Source organism: Nomascus leucogenys, chromosome 11 (assembly GCF_006542625.1).
Source record: "Nomascus leucogenys isolate Asia chromosome 11, Asia_NLE_v1, whole genome shotgun sequence".
Lineage (NCBI taxonomy): Eukaryota > Metazoa > Chordata > Mammalia > Primates > Hylobatidae > Nomascus > Nomascus leucogenys.
In genome coordinates, this window is record NC_044391.1 from 111677605 (window position 1) to 111698789 (window position 21185).

General features: G+C 38.2%; 1 protein-coding gene across 6 annotated transcripts in view; it reads left to right on the top strand.

The window, feature by feature from the left end:
* IL1RAP (interleukin 1 receptor accessory protein) overlaps nucleotides 1-21185 on the top strand; it is a 143652-nt gene that overhangs the window by 72150 nt on the left and 50317 nt on the right. For all 6 annotated transcript variants that reach the window (XM_012510558.2, XM_003256655.2, XM_003256657.2 and 3 more), the window contains one exon: nucleotides 16956-17241. In XM_012510558.2, coding sequence (XP_012366012.2) covers nucleotides 16956-17241 — 286 coding nt within the window. The remainder of the gene's footprint in view (nucleotides 1-16955; nucleotides 17242-21185) is intronic.

Genomic DNA, 21185 nt, shown 5'->3' on the forward strand with positions numbered 1-21185 from the left:
GTCACAGCCAGCATTAAATTTTAGACTCTAGAGAGTGATAGATCTGCATTAGAATCCCTGTCTCCTGCTTACTTGCTGTGCAATTGTGTGGGTATCTTTTAACTTATCTATGCTTCATGCTCCTCATTTGTTAAATGAGAGCAATAATAAAGCTATCTGAAAGAGTCATTATGAAGAGTGAAAATGATAATAAATGTAAAGCACTTAATACCTGGCATATAGAAAACATTCACTATTAAGTGAGTGGTACTGGTAGTTTCTATGGTGGTGGCAGTTATAATTATAATGGTGGTTACACTGGCAGAATTAGGACAATAAATCAGGTCTTCTGACCTTATGTCTTTGTTCTCCTTAGGGTACACTACAAGATGTATCTCAGGAACTATATTTAGCTATGAGGAAGTTTAAAGTGATCTGTCTGAAGATGAATTCCTACATTCAAAGAAAGGATCAGCAGCGAGTTTGCTATAGCACAGAAGGAAAAGAAAACATGGTTTGAGATGTTTGTCAACATGAAGCATCAAATTGGGTGGAGTGTTTGAGGGAAGAAATTATATATAAAATCTCCAAAATAAAAACCAAGGGGCTGAGTAAGACCTGAGAACCTGAGGTCAGTGGATAGAGGACTGACTCTGGAATCAGAAAAACTGCTGCCCAATAGCTCTGTGAGCTTCCCAGTTCACTCTCTGAACCTCTCTTTCAAACCCCAAAATGGGGCAATAGCCTCTACATCTGGGATCAAAGGATATAATATGTCTAAAACTTCCATCTAAACTATACATTACTATGGATTATGTCGACAATGTTGGATTTATAGTCTTTGGTGGGATGTAGTGGAAGAAAGAAGGCAATGATTTCTAAGTGATGCATTTGAAACATTTTCCTACCTCAAAGCATACGGAGATAAAAAGGTCTCTTACATCTTTTTTTCTTTTTTTTTTTTTTTTTTTTTTTTTTTTGAGATGGAGTCTCACTCTGTTGCCAGGCTGGAGTGCAGTGGTGCGATCTTGGCTCACTGCAACCTCTGCCTCCCGGGTTCAAGCAATTCTCCTTCCTTAGCCTCCTGAGTAGCTGGGACTACAGGCATGCGCCACCATGCCCAGCTAATTTTTGTATTTTTAGTAGAGACGGGGTTTCACCATGTTGGCCAGGTTGGTCTTGATCTCTTGACCTTGTGATCCGCCTGCCTTGGCCTCCCAAAGTGCCGGGATTACAGGCGTGAGCCACCGCGCCCAGCCTACATCTTTCTAAGCAACCATCTTCATTATTCATTTTTCCAATAGGCAGGGAATCACATGCAGCACTGGGAGTCCAAAAGTCCTCAGGGATGAGTGTCTTGGACTTGACAGTGTTGTCCTGGAATATATACCTGGAGGCACATGCACACATGTGTGTGCGTGCACACACACACACACAAGATGTTTGTTGTGTGTAGTTGTAGTTGTACCATGCAGTTCCTAAAAGCCCTCTTCAAATGTCTGTGAGTTATTTTCCTGATCTTTCATCTATTTTTCTAAATTTGATTTTTCTAGAATGTTTGTTTTCTTCACATATGAAAAGTATATTCTCTTATTTTTCTTCCTTTGTACTAGATTTCAGAGAAGTTGGTTTGTAGTTTTCTCTTTGCCAAGAAATATATGAGGCAAATGTTCTCAACCTTAGCAACATAAAAGTACGTATAAAAATTTAACCCCTGACATACCAGGAGAAAAGAGAAACAAAGATTGATATAAGTCCAGCATAAACTCTTACTTTTGCAGTTGGTTTTATATGCAGAAGCAATGTTCATGATATGGTTATCAGACAGACTTTTATCCTGCCTCTGCCACTAACCCAGTCTTTCACCTCAGGCATTCCCTAGCCCCTCTGGTGTCAGAGCCTGATCTGTATAATGTGTCATGGGGCTGTATGATTTTTGAATCCGCCTTCCAGCTCTAACATGCAGTGGTTTTCCAAGATGCACAGTGGGTTATAGGGGACTTCAGGGTTCAGAAACTTAGACCAGGATTTTATCTTAGCTTTACTCTTCCCAAGACCGTGCTTCTTTCCTTGGGAGGAGATACTGTTCTCTAGGTGAGTGACCACTAAAAACCTAGCCAGTCAGCACCCCCACCTCTTGAATTCTTCCTGTCACCCCATCATATTCACTGCCAGACATTTCTCCAAACCCCATTTCTCATGCTCTCAGCTTTTGTTGCTTGCTTCACCCAATTTTCTCTCAGAATCTTTCGTTTTATGCTTGTCACTACCAGCCTTCAAGAAAAATCTACATGCTTGACACATTATTAAGACAGAATGAGACTGCACCGGCGTTTCGCAGGTGATGCCTCTGTTAAACACAGTGGCAGGATTGTCGCCTGCGTCTCTTCCTCTGGCAGGTGATGAAGATCATAAGTGTTCTTTTACTCCAGGCAGTTTCCTGAGAATTGCTGGGGAGGTTGCTGACAAGGTTTGCTAGATGCACTTTCCTTTGACTTTGTAATTTTGCGTGGAATATTGGCTGCAAATCTTGAGGCGGGGAAGTTAGAAAGCTCCTAATTGAAAGTTGAAGGCCCCGATGTACTTTTATTGAATGAGTCTCTCTGAGCCCCCAAGTGGGAAGTGTAAGACATGGTGTTGAAAGGTAAGAGACCCATTAAATACATGGTGGGCTTTAAATTCCAATCATGCTGTTGAGTCGAAAGGTGTTCACTGATGTATCTTTGCTAATTAAGAAGAGAGTTCATGCTCAGACTGCTTTCTACATTTTATAACTCAAATCCAAGCTTTGCGTTTCTTGCCCTTGGCTCTGGTAAAAGGCAATAAAAACTCAAAATCAAACACACGTAATAATTCCTTTCTCTGCTGATTCTCTTTCCAGATCTCAATTTTCTCATCTGTAATAATCCACATCATGGTAGCTAAAACATATGAAGTTCTTACTGTGTCAGAGTCCATGTGGCATTTTCGTGTATCATCTTATTTACCCCTGACAACAGCTCTATGGGATTGGCACTGATTAACTTCATATTCTGTGACATGTATTGTTACCTATATGGGAACTGAGGACAGGATTCCTCTTCTTCTTCTTTTTTTTTTTTTTTTTTTTTTTTTGGTGAGACGGAGTCTTGCTCTGTCGCCCAGGCTGGAGCGCAGTGGCATGATCTTGGCTCACTGCAACCTCTACCTCCCGGGTTCAAGCAATTCTCCTGCCTCACCCTCCCAAGTAGCTGGGACTACAGGCGCCAGCCACCATGCCAGGCTAATTTTGTGTATTTTAGTAGAGATGGGGTTTCACCGTGTTGCCCAGGCCAGTCGCAAACTCCTGAGCTCAGGCAATCCACCTGCCTCGGCCTCCCAAAGTGCTGGGATTACAGGCGTGAGCCACTGCGCCCGGCCAGGATTCTTCTTTCCAGGTGCCACACTTATGGGCAGCGATGCCACTTAGCTTGCTTTCAGCCTCAAGGACAAACCCACATATCAGCTTTTTCACTTGTAAAATGAGAAGGGTGAAAATAGTAATTTTATGACTTGACCATATAGAACACGTGCAAAGTTATCTTTTTTGGGTCAGTGTTAACATTGTCTGTTCCAGTCTTCCTGAGTTTGATTCTTAGCCCGTTTTATCCTCTGTTTTGAAGACGAGTGTACTGTTGTACTATTTACATTCAAAGTGCCAAGTGGGAATGTCTGTGCAGATATTTATTTGGAATATGTATTTTACTGGGACAATGTAATAGAACACAGAATTTGGATTGGAGAGGAATGATTTTATAGTTGCTACAAGTAAACTCTTATGTTATTCAAGTTATATTTCTGGGTATAGTTTGTAAAATCTTGTCGTTTGCAGAATGAGAAGAATTTTTAAAAATGTTTTAAAATCTCCCTTGTAGTCTAACACTCTCAAACACTTTGTCACAGGTGAATCTCCAGAGCTTAAACATCAACAACATTTGTTGAGCACAGTTCAGTTTGAAATGGGCTATACTCAGCTTGGAAGTGAAAAAGAGAGAAATATAATCATAACAATAGCAAAGATTACGTGACCAGCTCTCTGCTGAACACTTTACCAGTGTTGCCTCATTTAATCTTCAAACCAGTTTTTGTTTACACATGGGAATATTTAATTTATTTGCACATAGTCACATGGCTAGGAAGTGGCAGAACGAGGTTTAGAATTGGGTTGTTGGAGACTTACCATTGCATGCTCCCTTTAGGGAAAGCAGTTGTTTTGGGATATTAGAGCCCTGGTTTGGCCCCTCCCCACCACTATCATATATTGTTTACCCATCTCTCAGACATGTGTTTTGTCCTCTCTCGACTGCATTCACTTCATGTATGGAATGGGGGTACTTTCAGCTATCTTACTGGAATTCAGGGCTGCAACTAGACCTGAGGCCCGTATTTTCTGGGACTCTAATGATAATGTGTGAAATAACTTTATTTCATGTGCTGTCAGTCTTGAATGGAAATTTCAACACAGAGACTATATTTTTTCTAGATTTTCATCATAGCCCCTAGCACTCAAAGGATCCTGAATAAATATTATCTAATAATAAGAATAAAGAGAGCAAAGGCTGTTTGATTAGTATATTAAAATAATCATTGGATTTTTACATCTTAATCGTGGATTAGAAAAGATTGCTTGGAGGGAAAAAAAAACAAACACAAAACTAGCGAATGACTGCTTAGCATTTCTCCAGTGTACTATGTCACACTTGACACAAGCCTGTTTATTTATTGTCACAACAGCCCTGCAAAAAAAACATTCCCTTCAGCAGCATGAGGTTGCTCCTTACAGTAATTTTTTTTTTAAAGAAAACCATGAACCATGGTACAGCAGAAGCATACTCAGAATTCATTCTTTTTGTTTGTTTGTTTTGAGATGGAATCTCGCTCTGTCTCCCAGGTTGGAGTGCAGTGGTGCAATCTTGGCTCACTGAAACATTCGCCTCCCGGGGTCAAGTGATTCTCTTACCTCAGCTTCCCAAGTAGCTGGAATTACAGGCATGCGCCACCACACTCAGCTAATTTTTCTATTTTTAGTAGAGACAGGGTTTCGCCGTGTTGGCCACACTGGTCTGGAACTCGACCTCGGATGATCTGCCCTGCCTCGGCCCAGAATTCATTATGTAGCCTTCTATCCCCTGGTGCCACTTTGATGAGAGAAGCAGAGCTTGTTACAGGTGGCTATTAGATGATGCTACTGTATTACCTTCCTTATTCTGCACAGCAGCAGGGAGGGTGGCTGCTGGAACCTTCTGGGACATAAACACATGATAATTCAGGGTCTTTTTGCTGGTAATCCAAAAGCCAGTTATGAAATGATTTGAGACCTGGAAAGAGCCTGGAGACCTTCAGCAGCTTCGTTAGACCAGGAAGCTTTAACATTATCTAGAAAGCCCAGGTTTTTTATTCAGGTGCTCTCCCACATGGAAAACTTTGTAGAAAGTGACGCTCGTGTTTACAAACTAAGAATGAAACTCTAGCATGGCAGATATTGACTGCAAACTGCTCAGAGATGCTAAAATATTCATCCTTTAATAATGCGAGACTCTGAAAGACCCCAGCTCTTTTGGATTTGATTTTATAACTTTAAGTATTACCTATTATAATTCTGAATTTAAACTTCGTAGGTTTGGTTGTTTTCATCTGTCGGCGTTCACTTTCCTTTTTTACCTCTTTCTTTTCTTCTTTTTTCCTTTGTTTTCAGGTTTACTTTGTAACGATTTGTCCATACTTTTTATTTTTTAACTGGCTGGGACTGCCACTTCAAATTGATATGAAATGACAGTCTTTAGGGCAGTGTAAATACCTGGTGCCATAAACAGGAGTAGTACACTATTCGGAATAAAAATTATTCTAGGAGCAAACTCTAATGAAACTGAAACCGTGGCTTGTGGATTTCTCCCTCAGCGAACCCTCTTTTTTTGAATTTGGCATTCTTTCCTAATCTGACAAATGTTATCATCCCTTGTATCTGTCAGAGCTATTTTCTATTTTTTTTCAAATTATTCAATCAGGAAAACTTCCTTTTGTTGGTGGGAGTATGTCTAATTATCTGGTCCTGGAAAGCAGCCATTTGCCCAGTGATGAACACGGGTTTGTGTGTAGTACCAGCAACGTGAGGATGCATGATGGATGCTCACAGACACTCCAGCTCTCCCTCCTCCACTCCTGACTTCCTGCTCTCCTCTTAATGACTTAGTCGGTGAATGTGAATTTTCAGAAACATTTTCTAGACGTTGTTTGGGTAGCTCAAACCTGAATAAACATATCTAAGTTTTAATATTGTATTAGTCTTCTCTCACACTGCTAATAAAGACATAACTGAGACTGGGTAATTTATAAAGGAAAGAGGTTTAGTTGACTCACAGTTCCACATGGCTGGGGAGCCCTCACAATCATGGCAGAAGGCAAATGAGGAGCAAAGTCACGTCTTACATGTCAGCAGGCAAGAGAGAGTGTGTGCAGGGGAACTCCCCTTTATAAAACCGTCAGATCTCGTGAGACGTATTCATATTACGAGAACAGCACAGTAAAGACCCACCCCCGTGATTCAATTACCTCCCACCATGTCCCTCCCACGACATTTGGGAATTATGGGAGCTACAATTCAAGATGAGATTTGGGTGGGGACACAGCCAAACCATATCAAATATCTTCCACTATAATATGAGTTATACTCTAGGTGAATGGTGTTTGCAGATATTTTTGGAAACCAGTGGTATATTATAGGATAGTGCTAGAAAAATGTCTAGATATTTAAAATAATTTTTCATTGAGGAACAAAAAGAATATAAGTCAAAGAGACATAGACTCATAAGGTGGTTAAAATATCAGGAATTGTTCATCTATCCACTTATTTGAACAGAGGAAATAAAACCATTGTTATCAGTGAAGAGAATGATCAGCCATAAGTAGACATATAAAATAACAGCTGTTTAAACTAATTCCTTTCCAAGTTTAGTGAGCATAGGGATTACCTGGGGGTTGTTAAAATGCAGATTGTGATTCCATACATCAGGATGGGTCCTGAAAATCTGCAGTTCTGACAAGGTGGCAAGGAATACTGATGATGCTGGTGGGTTGAGGACCACACTCAAAGTAACGAGCATATAAAAACTTATTTATCACATAAAATGTAGAGGTAGAAAGTTCAGGGCTGGTAAGGCAACTCCCCAAGTTTTTCAAGGTCCCACCTCCTTTCATTTTCAGATTTCACCATCTTTAGGGTGTGGTCCTCATTCTTACGGTTCATTATGTAGCGCCAGCTATCATATCTATGTCCCATGCAGCAGGACAGAAGAAATGGGATGGTAGGAGGAGCATGGGAACCATAGGAACATGCCAGTGTCTCTCAAGGAAGATTTCTGGGATCTACCACTTGACAATTTCAAGCCTTTTCTATTAGCCAGAACCTAGTCACCTGACCACATCCAAGTGAGAGGCAAGCTGAGAAATGTTACTTTTAAACTGAGTGGCTATGTGCCCAAATGAAAATCCCCACACCCTATTGGGAAGGGGCGTGTGAGGCATGGAAATGGGGCACGTCTAGCAATCCATGCCACAGATGCGGATGTCTGACACGAGAAGTGGTTTGCCAAAGATCACATAGAAAAATTACAGTTCATAGGTTAATTATAACCAATACATGTATAGACCTTCTCAGTTTATGTGTGGTGCTGTTTTATGTCATAGGCTTATTTCATTTTTATAGCTATTTTACACTATTATGAGCTTCTTTTTTGGTTGTGGAAAGTGAGGTTCAAAATGGTTGAGGGACTTTATCGATCATAAAGCCTACCCTTACTACTCTCTTTAAAATTGCATATTCCTGTCTCTCCCTTCTCTCTCCCTCCATCATTCCTGATTCCTCTTACCAGATTCTGTATTGTTCTTTGTTCCCTTGACTCATCACCTTTCAACATTCTACATATTTTTCTTATTTAGCATGTCAGTTGCTTATTGTCAGTCTCCCAGTGTTAGAAGGTGAGCTCCGTGAGACCTTTGTTTTGTTTGCCAGTGCATCCCAAGCACCCACTTTAGTATTTGGCACATGATGGAATGCTTAGTACATAGTTTTTAAAATGAAGGAATAATGCCACTAGGTATCAAAGTCTGCCTTGGAATTATGTCTGTTATCTTCAACCCTAATGCTGTATGCCTTCTCTATCAGGGCTTCTGCTAATGTTTTAGACTCTGGAACTCCTGTGTTTGCCTCAGAAATGTGCTCACACTTAAACGTATTGATTTACTCCTTGTCTTCATGACATTCATTTAATGTTGCTAGCCAACCTAACCAGTTTGCTCACACCTTCAGTTCTCTCTTTATCTCAGTCCCAGGTTAATATTTCCTGAGGAGCCATGCATACCACTAGAAAAACAAACTTTAGCAAAAACTACCAAAATTAATGTCAAACCAGCTTTCCTGTTTGACTTAGTCTCTAGCCTCAGGCTTAGGACTACTAGGACACGCTGATGGGACAGTTTCTAAGTGCCTGATCTGCACTGGTTTCTAGTTTGGAATGTAAAAGGGGACTGGTTCTGATCTCAGCCAAATCTCAAGACTATCACCTCCCCCCTCCACCCTGTTTACAGTAATATAATTAATATAAAATGTAGTACAATATAATATAATAGGATTTAATATTATTCTGCTTCTGTTTAGAAACCTGTTATGACAATTGGTTTATTTCATTCAGTTAACTCTATTTCTGTGTCTTTCTTTTGTGAAGATTGTTAATTTCCTGATGGGAATTTTCTGATGCAGATTCAGCTAATATGTACTGAGCTCTTTTTGCATGCTAGCACTTTTAACTCTCACACAGCACCGTAAGATAGGCAGGGTGTACATGCAGAGACTACTTTAAGAGAAGCATTTTGTCCAAGGCCATATGGCAACTAAGTGACACGTGAAAAATAATTAACTATGGAAACTAATTCTACCTTAGGTCTTCCAAAATTCAAATCTTTGCTCTTTCTTTTCTATACCTGAGTTTCCTGATTTTTTATACTTATATGTCTGTCAACCCCAGCACCTAGCATAGTGCTTTGCGCATAGCAGTTTCTCAATAAATATTTAATGAATACAAATATATGAAGAGCTTTTCTGTGGAAAATATTCTGCTTTGAATGTGTGAGGATACATTTGGGACAAACATCCTAGCTCTGTAGTCAGGCAGCTTTTTTTTTGTGCTACCACTCAGGCAAAAGTAAGTCAATTAATCTCTCTGTCTCCGTTTCCTGGCATGTAATGTGGGAATGGGCATGAAAGCCCTAGAGTGTGTTGTGAGATTAATTAGTTAAAATGTATACCCTGCTATATAAATGCTAATTGCTGTCAGGAGCGTGGGTTGGATTTTCCAGTGACTTGGCTTTGCAAAGCTTTGCACATTTTCATTAGTCCTCTGTGCCACCAAGTCTCAGCCTTAAGAAACCCTTTTGGCTGAGAGGAATGAGGACTTTGTGGTTCTCCCATGTTGAGAGGCCAATTTAGAGAGGACTTCCACTGTGGAGTAAACTGAATAAGAAGGGACATTCTAAACAAAAAAGGAATTCTTGTGCTAGTAATTTGCTAAATTCCATTTGCCGTTGTTAGAGACAAATGTATTTGCATAACAGCCTTTTCCTGTCTTTTCTGAGGCTGGTGCCTGCAGTGAATCATATAATTAATTTGGTATTACATGACACTCCAGCCTGTTGCCATAGATTTTATTTTTATTTGTTCATTGAATAATAAAAAAAGCTCTGACAAAATGCGCTCAGGTGCCTGTCTAGAGAACTTAAAAACTCACAGAACTAATTTCAAACGGGCAAATATCCCAAAGAAAAAGCTCAATAATAATAATGTTTATGAATACTAATACATATATTTTCAGGTTCTGTGGTACAGGAGGCTGACTCACTTTATAAACATATTCATTTGGTCCATGAAACATCATGTAAGGGAGATACATGGCAGGTATAATTATTTCCTTTCCCTTTAAAAATGTATTGAATTTAATTGAAGACATATTAAGCCTATGGATTGGGCCAGAAATCTTGGTAATTGACTTGTATCCAAATTTTAGTATATAAGGAACAAATGCTTTTTAAAAAAGTGTCTGGTCTTGATTTATTAACTTATGTTATGGAAGGAAAATTCTACCTTCCTTTTTTTATTAATCAAGATAGGCAGTACTAGTTGCTATCACAAATCTCAGTGGCTTAACACAATAGAGATTTATTTTTCACTCATGTCACAGCCCCTTGAAAGTCAAGTGGCATTCCTGAACAGCTCTGCTCTGAGCAGTGGCAGGAATCCAGATTCCTCCCATCCTGTGATGCTACCTTTTCAACAGTTTCTGGACTTCAGGGCCTCCATTTCAGGGAAAGAGAGCATAAGAGATTATGCTGGGGATTTCAGGATCTACAGCATTTCTGCCCACATTTCATTGGCCAGAGGAAATTCACATGGCCCCAACCCAATTACCAAAGATAAGTAGTTTTCATATGAGTCAAGGAAAACAGAATTAATGAGCATATAAACAGTGTCTACCACAGTCTGTTCTTGTGATCACTAAAAATCCGTTTTATAATTCCTCCTAAATTGGTCTGTCTGAGTATATGCTTGCAGTTAAAATGTTATGTTAGCTCTCCTTTTTTATCTCCTCTTTCCCAATTGGCATTCTCCTACTGTACAGAAGAAAAATCTGCATGTCACTCATCATCTATTTTACTATTAATTATTGCCCAGGGCTATAAAGATTTTCAGGGTCCAACATGACACTTATTTTATTGGTGTCAGAATGTCTCCTTAATAAGGGCACTATTAAACCTCAGCAGGCCTTCCTTTTTCTCTCCAATTTACCAACGTTTCTATTAAGAGTGAATCATGACATCAGAATGTGATCTGTGGCCCAAGTTGGAGTAATCTGAATTGGTACACATTGTACAGTGGGGTTACAGGAAAGATACTAATTGCCATTTAATAGTCTTTCCTCTACCATCATCTAATTGCAGTCAAAAAAATGCAGTCTTGAGGGAGATGCTTTTGCAAAACACATAAATAATATCTATAGGAAATACCAAAGGCAGTGACGTCTTATTTTATCTAGACAACAAACAGTATAATGAAATTACAGACTCCATTTGGTATCCAACTGTTTTCTTCTTCTTTTTTTTTCTGTATATTTTATCATTCAAAGTGAAGTGACTGTCAAGCCAATACATAACAACACAATTTTTGGAAATAAAATATAAAATCAAAAATTTTTCTAACAGAAAGTAGTTATGATAAGGATGGTTTGACATAGAATGGGTTTGCCAACTGTATTACCTAGTGGATATTTTCTTCCTTCTTTCCTTTCTTCCTTTTATTCTAATTATTATTTTAATTAATTTGAAAGCAAATTATGCACAGATTTTTAAGGTCAGTATATAAAAAAATCAAAATAATTATATTCCTTCTGCCTTAACTATCCTCACTTTTACTAATTACCCTTTTCAGAGACAACAGCTTGGATATCTTATTTATCTCTTCTAATATTTCCCATCTATATTTTTCTAACCTATTTGTATACATTGTTATCTTTTGTGTAGTCAACCCTAGGCATTATCTTTTCACTTTTTTCATTATAGTAAATGAGGATAATCTCGCTGAAACTGCTATCCCTTCTACCCATTCTTCTCTATATTTCATATTTGGTCGAATCAATAATCATTTCATTAATACGTTTTCACATATTTATGAACTATAATTCTATTACCTGTCTTAGTTTTTGAAGTTATTAACTACATTGCTTTTCATATGCTTATTTTAATTTGTATGTTTTTGTAACCATTTTTATAGCTTTCAATTGCCTTTCAGCATAATTTTTCACATTTTTCACACTGTTAATGTCATCAGATAATCTGTCAGTTGCGATTATTTTTTCCCTTATTGGAGGTTTCCAATCCCTACTACCTATACTGGGTCATTACCAAGCCCTGGTGCATAAATTTTATCCTTGGATCTGTTGACTGTCATTCTGAGGATCCCTTTTCTCTCTTGAATTAGAATCCCTATTCCCAATCCTAGGTTTTCTCTATTATTGTTTTATTCTCTCATTTTTGTGGCACAAATCCCCCGAAGCTCCCTCATAAGGAGGACATGGTAAATAAATTGTGGAGTCTTTATGTGTCTACATTTGTCACCTTCACACTTGATTGTTTTGTTATGTTTAGGTTCTAGATTGGAAATAATTTTCCTTCTGATGCATCACTTCATTATCTTCTAGTTTCCAGTCTTCTGTTTGGGAGTTCCCAAACCATTCTCATTCCTAATATTTTGTAAAGTGACTTTTTTTTTTTCCTTTCCTTTCTTACTCCCTGGAAGTTTGCAGAATCCTCTCTTTCTCTGCAATTGTTTTGAAATATTTATGTGGTGTGAGTCTATTTCTATTCATTATTCTGGGGCAATTGATAGGTCCTTAGAAGGTTGTATATTTCAGTTCTCAGATTTGGTTTTTTTTTGTGAATTATTTAATTGAGAATTTTCTTTGTATTTTGGGGTTTTTTTTTGAGAGGTGCGGTGCAGAGGGTCCTCTTATTGAGAGTTTGAGATTCCTGGACAGGGCTTCTAACTTCCTTATCCATTTTCTATTTCTTTTTCTTTCTACTCTGCTTTTTAGGAAATCTTTAAATTTAACATCTAAAAAAATCTATTAAAGTTTTTGTTTTAGTGGGCTTTTTTTCTCTGAATATTGCTTTGTTATAGCATTTGTTCCTGCATCATGGATGAAACGGGTTCCTTATCACTCTGAGAATGTTGATAGTATTTTTTAAATGTATACTTTTCCTTGAATAATTTCATTTTCTCCAAGTTTCTTTTACTTTTTTTTTTCTAACATTACATTTTGTGGTAGAGGTTTTTCTTAGATGATCTGCTCAGATTTAAGAAGTGATTAAGAAGCTGATTGGAAATTCTAAATGTGAGTTTCGTGAAGCCATGATGCTCGTTAAACTTAAGCTTTTCTGTTGGATGATGTGGCTGCACAATTTTCTAAAGAGCTTCTGATAGTAAGATTGTCATATCTTTCTTCTTAAACTGGCCAGATTTTCCACAGAAGATTCTTTCCTTCTCTTCTGTGGAGAGTAAATGTCTGACTGCCCTCATCCTTGGAGCTGAGTGAAGAAAACTGTTCAGTACTAGAAGAGTGGGCTTGGAACAAAGCATGTAACTTTTTTATATAGCTGTCATTCTGTCTTCTTTCTTTTACCATTCTTCCCATATCTTCGGTTTTGAGATACCTGACTGCATGTGCCAGGATAGATTATTGATATCGGTAATAAGCAAATCCAAATTATCTCTGCCTTAAAAGAATCAAGTTGTGTGGTATGCCATCCATCAAAGGACCCAGCCTAAGGGAGCCTGTGTCTCTGTGCTTTCATATTTGCCAAGGCAGAAGAAAAGGGAAGTTTGTAAAATATACCCTATCTCTTAAAACATCCACCACAAGTAGCACTGACTACATCTTCTTGGTCAAAGTAAGGCACATGGCCGCTCCTTACTTCAGAGGTGTGTAAATGTACAATCTTACACTGAGAGGAGAACCCATAAATATTGGGTAAACAGCGCTAATGACTCTTTATCTTGGTGCTGATAATTCCTGGGTCTTTTCAGCATCCTGAACTACAGATTGGTTTGTTCTCCAGTTCTCTGCCGCTGGTTTAGGATTTGTCTTTTTAGGTGTGTTAAGCCTGTTACCACTTGTCCGTGTTGGTATCACTATTGTCTTTTCTCCTGCTCTTGCAGCTACTTGGGATTATGTATTAAACATTATTTTCTTTTTCTTTTCTTTTCTTTTTTTGAGACAGAGTCTTGCTCTCTCACCCAGGCTGGAGTGCAGTGGCATGATCTCGGCTCACTGCAACCTCTGCCTCCTGGGTTCAAGCAAGTCTCCTGCCTCAGCATTCCGAGCAGCTGGAATTAAAGGTGCCCACCACCATGCCTGGCTAATTTTTGTATTTTTAGTAGAGATGGGGTTTTGCCATGTTGGCTAGGCTGGTCTCGACTCCTGACCTCAGGTGATCTGCCCGCCTCGGCCTCCTAAAGTGTTGGGATTACAGGCGTGAGCCACCACGTCTAGCCAAAACTTTGGTTATACTTTTATATAAACTGAATAAGCGAACTCTGCAACTTTGCAAATATGTTCAAAGTGTGTGATACTTTATAAAAATATACTGTATTACAAATGTGCATTGATGTGAACAACACTGTGATTTTTCCAATTATTTCTCTGTATGTTGAATTTTAAAAGTTGCTTCTAGCTAAAAACATAGCAACAATAGTCATTTGTCGAGTCTTGAAAAAACTGGTTGTTAAATTTCCCAGAGCTTTATTACTTACGTGACAAATCCTTTTGCAAGTCAGAAAGCTTCAGATTCTTCGCTTTTATCAAAATTAGAATAATGGCAAGTGAGTTATTTTGCCAGTTATCCACTGCTACAAAAATGGTGCCTTGCAAAGAAGCACAAATTTAAATGACCAAACTTCATTTTATTATTTCACTTGTATTTTTGCTTCTGAGTCTGTATCTTGTGTGGCTCAGCTCGTCCAGGCTGGGCTTGCTCTTGTACCTTTGGTCAGTTGTGGAAAGCCAGATAGCCATACTTCTGGAGGTGGGCCAGCTGCCAGCTGGGGTGTCTCAGCTGTCCTCTGTGTTGTCTCTTATTTATTAATATGCTTTTCTGGACTTGTTCTCATGGTGACAACAGAGTTCCAAGAGAAAAAGCAAAACCTTTTAAGTCTTAGGCTTAGATTGTCACACACCACACAATCACTTTTGCTGCATTTTGTTTGCCAGTATAACTCACAAGGACAGCCCAGATTTGATGGCTGGTAAGATAGACTCTTGATTGGAAAACTCACAGTTTCAAATTGCAGAGGATGTGGCTATAAGGGAAAGGGAAAACTTGGGCTGTTTTTGCTGACTCTGCATTCCAGAGTTTTCAAATGATCGTTAAAAATAATGTTTGATGATAAAAATATAAAATGGGTATACAGCTCAGAAAGAATTTAAAGAATTGAGTGACCTTGTGGAACTAAGCTCCTTTAGTTCCTTACTATAAACAAATTTTCCCAGTTCTTACATGTAAGCAAGCAGTTTTCAACTGGTACCTAAAATCTCTCATTCAAAAGTAGCCCTTCTATATTACTAAGAAATGATTTCCAGTACAACCTTTACATTTTATAATCATTAATTACTTATAAAATGAAAACATATTATTTAAATTTATAAGACATTTCAAAAAATCTTTTAACACTTAGCACTTTACATATTACACAAAAGAATAATATGATGAAAAATAAAAAATAAACTATCAAACATAAGAATATATTCCATTAAGGTAAATTTATACGTGGAGATAGTGGAATTAATGTAAGTTCAAGGAAAAAAAGAAACTATGGAATTTATAATGGTTAAAAGAAAGGTTTTTTACATGTTTTTAGGTTGGATATTGGTGTATGGCAAATCACTATTCCATTGGATGTAATTAAAAGAATGATGTAACTCTTTTCTTTCAAAATGGCATTACTTATGACACTAAATATATCCTTTCTGATTATACTTGGCATGAAAAGTTTTAGATATCAATGGAAATGTAGGGAATATTACAGAGTTAAAACATACATACATAAGCATGTGTATATGTGTATGTTAGGGATATGAGGAAAAAACTACTTTAAGATGATGGTTTTGTGGCCCGCAGGACTCCGTCACCCCGACCTCTGTTCACCCTTCATGTGGTGACTTCTAGAGCCCTCCATTCAGATATCACTCTTAAGAAAATAAATCTTTTCTTATTTTCTTAAAATCAAGAAAAAAGTTCTTTAAAAAAAGGTTTGTTTTTTTTTTTCTGAGTAGATGAGTGATTACTTTTCATTATAAAGAATAAATTATAAAAGCCATTACTCACAAGGACAGCACAGATTGGAGGGGTGGTAAGACAGACTCTTGATTGGAAAACTCACAGTTTCAAATTGCAGAGGATGTGGATACAGGGAAAAGAGAAAACTAGGGCTGTTTTTGCAGACTGTATTCCAGAGTTTTCAAGTGATCGTTAAAAATAATGTTTGATGATAAAAATATAAAATGGGTATACAGCTCAGAAGGAATTTAAAGAATTGAGTGACCTTGTAGAACTAAGCTCCTTTTTTATTTGACTCTGTCATTGAAACTGTAGCATCCTTAGTTCTGAATGAGTATTCCACCAAGGAGTATTACTGAGATCTCTTGATATCTTGAGGTCTGCTGTCCTGCTGTCCAATAAAGTATAGAGTAGACATATGTGGCTAGTCCAGATTGAGATGTAAGTGAAAAATACATTGAATTTTGAAGATGTACCACAGAAAAAGAATGCAAATGTAAAATAGCTCATTTTTTTGATATTTTGGATATATTGGGCTTAACAAAATATTAAAATTAATTTCATCTGCTTTGTTTTACTTTTTTAGTGTGGCAACTGAGATGTCTAAAATTACGTATGTGTGTTGCATTATAATTTCTATTGGACATTGCAGATCTAGCCCATAAATCAGAAGATCTACAGCAAACTGGGAGTCCTCTGTCCCATTCGCCCAAGGGTTGTCTTTTCAGTTACAATTTCCTCCTTAAACCATTCTCTGTTCCACAAAGTGAAAAAACACATGATGTCTTTTTTAGGTGAAACTTTCTCCCATACCTTGCAGGGTTTAACAGGGTCAAGCTATCAGATCAAATCATTATTCAAGAGATACTCAAATATTATTCAAGAAAATAAAAAATAGTGGGGAACAGCAGTTTCTTCACACCAAAGGTGCCTACTGTGTGCAATTATTAGAGGGAGGCTGGAAGACGACCAGAGAAAGAGGTTCTGGAAAAGACTGGGTGAACTGAGGAGAAGGTGTGTTATTTTGAGGCCTTTGTTGTAAAATGACTCACCTGCCCTTTCTTTCTTTTTGATTATTCCAGAACGCTGCGATGACTGGGGACTAGATACCATGAGGCAAATCCAAGTGTTTGAAGATGAGCCAGCTCGCATCAAGTGCCCGCTCTTCGAACACTTCTTGAAATTTAACTACAGCACAGCCCATTCAGCCGGCCTTACTCTGATCTGGTATTGGACTAGGCAGGACCGGGACCTTGAGGAGCCAATTAACTTCCGCCTCCCTGAGAACCGCATTAGTAAGGAGAAAGATGTGCTGTGGTTCCGGCCCACTCTCCTCAACGACACTGGCAACTATACCTGCATGTTAAGGTAGCCTGATTCTTGGCAGCGGCTTTCTCTTTTCCCTTTCATTTCTGGGCTTTTATCCAGACGATCCGTGTGCTAGGAAGCTGGGGAGAAGTCGGAAGCATTTAAATAGAGTTTAGTGAGGTCATTCTCTGCAGCTTAGCTGAAGGGGGCTGAAGGAGGTATGCCGAGAAATTGGTTGTGGCCCTTCGAATGTTCTCCAGAGGTAGTTTCTTCCCAGACCCTGAGACATATCAAAGTTGTCCAAAAGTGGAGCCTTGTTATTAATCCCTTCTCATGACACCGGTTCCTGCCTGCCTTTATGCCTCACCTGAGACATCCATTTCTCCTGACATTGAACAGGGCAGGGGATAGAGCCCATTTGTATCTGTTTTTCTTGGCATCTTTCAAAGTACTTGGCACAGAAGAGAAACTCAGGTGCATTTTGTGATGCACAATGCCTCCCAAATATGTGTGATGTGATGCCTCCCAAATATTATTTTACTTTTTGAGTGTGGCAACTGAAATGTCTAAAATTACGTATGTGGTTCACATTATCATTTCTAGTGGACACTACAGATCTAGCCCCCAAATCAGAAGACCTAGAGCGAACTGGGAGTCCTCTCTCCCATTTGCCCAAGGTTTGCCTTTTCGGTTACAATTTCCTCCTTAGAATTTTCTCTGTCATAATATTCTCCCAAATATTCTTTTGGGAGGCGTGACATGTATGTATGACAATGCTTTTTAAACTTCCACCAAATTTCCCCTAAGAAGCAAGAGAATACCATATCTCTGGCAATCTAAGGATATAATCCAAACAATTTACCATGACTGTCAAATTTCTGTCCGATCCACTCTTTTTCCCTTGAAAGTTTTGTAGATTGTGTATTTTACTCTACAGTATTCCTCTTTTACTTTTTTCTGCATTAATATTGTTTTTGGGAAAAACAACAACAACAAAAAAAAAACAACTTCTAAAAACTGAGGCCTCTCCACAGAATAGCCCATTTCAGGGTTTATTATTTGGTTACTTTTTACTCACAGTCACTTTTTAGCTGCCAGGCTTGGCTTTGTTTTCTAAACTCCCGTCTGGGTGATTATTTTTTATTTTAACGACTTTAACGACAAAATACCACAGAGTGGGTGACTTTAACAAACAAAATTACCTTCTCACAGTTCTGGAGGCTAGAAGTCCAAGATCAGGGTGTTGGCAGGGTTGATTTCATTCTTGATGCCTCTCTCCTTGGCTTGTATAATGGCCATGTTCTCTCCTTGTCTTTACATGGTCTTTCCTCTGTGTGTTTGTGTCTTAATCTCTTTTTCTGATAAGAATGCTAGTCATATGGGATTAAAGACCCCCCTTATGACCTCATTTGAGCTCAGTTATGTCTTTAAATGTTCTGTTTTCAAATAAAGTCACATTCTAATGTACAGTGAATTAGGACTTTAGCATATAAATTGGGGTGGGGAGACACAGTTCAGTCCATAACAATAAATAATCACAAATGTTTTTTCTCTCATGGAAAGTAACTACTCCCTGATGGAAAACTATGAGTGTGCTTTGGTAAATGCAAGCTATGTTATGATTATGTGAAAAAAGATCTCTTTTCTGTCACAGAAAAGCCTTTGGATCACTGTGTTCTTGGGGGTTGCAGGTAAGGGAGATCCCTGTAGCCTCTGAAGGCCCTTCTGAGGCTTTCATCGGACACTTGAATTTTATTGGAGTGGACTTTAGACTGGTATATGGGTTTCTGAGGATCCTGAAATACTCATATTCTCATTATTTATGTTCTAATACAACTTGGTAGAAGTTAAAGCAGATTATAGTGGAAAGAGCATTAGGAGAAGACAGAGACACCAGGCCATCACTTCCACTCTGCCACTACTTAGCTGGTGACCTTAGGCAAGTCACGTCCATGTCTGAGAGCTGTGGCATCTACGTCCACATAGGAAGAGAGTTGGCACACATGCTTGTTGAGTTCCTTTTTATCTTTGATAACTGTTCATCTGTTAACATTTCCCAGTGGGAAGAAGTCATCAGGAGCTTTCTGTTTAACTATGGTCTCCACTGTGTATCTTAGTGCCTCAGTATCGGTTTTACTTTTTCCTTAATTACTTACTACCTGCCTGTAGATCTTCCACAAACTTTTCTAATCTTCTTTTACATCATAGGAGTAGGGCTGCATGACTGTTAAGACCTGCGTATACCTTTAATGTTATTTATCAACTTCCAGATTGTCGCCTTTTCAGTTTACTTCTCTTATCTTCCATGTTCCTAGAGCAAATCTAGAATTGAAATTGTCTGGTAGGAGCACTACTAGGTTTCCTGATTTACTGAGGAAATGTCTAATCTGAGAATGACTTTAAACTGAAACGTAGAACCATAGGCCTGAATGTCTTTAAGGTCATAAAGTTAGTTTCATCTTTCAGTATTTTATTTATATTCTTGCACCAATACTGTTCAACTTGGGGAGCTAAAAAAGTCGGTCGAATCACTGTTCTTCATATTTTTTAAAATCAGAAAATATATCCTTAAACTTAAATTTACCTTCTATAACTTCCACCTATAGAATCTGTCTTCCACGTGGCAGATGTTTTGTTATTTGTAGGTAGGGGTCATGCCTACCACTCCCCCTTGCCACCTTCTGAGTATTGTCACAAGTCATCTTTAACACCCCTCCCTCCCTCTTTGAGAATGCATACCCCACCCCTTCCACTATATTTAGTCTTTATTCATAAGTCATTTTGGTACCAAATAAGCCAAATATATGTGATGTGATGCCTCCCAAATGTTATTTAGACAAAAATCACAAAAATGGCTACACATAGACTCCTTATCTCATCGCCCTAAAAAATAAGTTGTTTTTATTACTGTATGTTCTTTTCATGTTTTCCTACATTTAGACACAAGTTTTACATCCATTCCACTTATTTAATAACAAATATTTATTTAGCAGTTTCTGAAAGTTAAGACACTGTACTAGATGCAATTTATGTAATAAAAAACATAAATAGTGTTGTGGGACTTATATTTTACAGAGGTTAAGCATACATATCTATAACATAACCATCTAGTTTTGAACTGTAACAAATTTAATCAAGGAAATGTCCAAGGTGCTCAATAAATGACAGATCAAATTTAGATATGAGGTGGGAAAAGATAACAGAGAAGGCCTGCATGTGAAATGGAGGGGGTGGGGGAAGTAAGCCCTCCAGGCAGACGGAACAACGTGCGTGAACTTTGTAGCACAAATGCAATTCCCCAGTCATCCTAAGGAATTGTTATGTGTTTGTTTTTTTCCGTCATGCCTGATTGTTTGTATACATTCTCATGACAACTTGGAATGGTTGTACCACAGGTTTCTTTATAATATTCCATTTGTCACATTTTCTTCTATTGATTTTAATGTTTTCCTTGCTGATATGGCTCTGGATGGGCATTTTTGGCTATCTGCTGTCTCTAATCCTCCTTTTCTATCGTTCTATCATGTGATAAAATATCCAGACACAGGATTGCTAGGGCAAAAACAAAGGCTTTTTTATGATCCTGAAAACACAGTTTTTCTCAAAGTTTGCTTATACCATTATTGACTCTGCATAAATATGCCATTCATGCCTCTACCTTACCAGCGCTGAGTATTACCGAGAATGTTTTAAGTGTTACATATATACAGAGTTGTATTTTGCTATGTTGAACAGCAGAACAGGGGATATGTTCTGAGAAATGTTTTGTTAGCTGATTTTTGTCGTTGTATGACCATCACAGAGTGTAGCTACATGAACTTGGATGGTGGAGCCTACTACACACCCAGGCTATATGGTATAGTCTGTTACTCCTAGGCTACCAACCTGTATAGCAGGTTGTGGTACTGAATACTATAGGCAATTATAACACAGTGGCAAGGATTTGTGTACCTAATCTATGTAAATATAGAAAAGACACAGTTAACATACAATATAAAAGATGA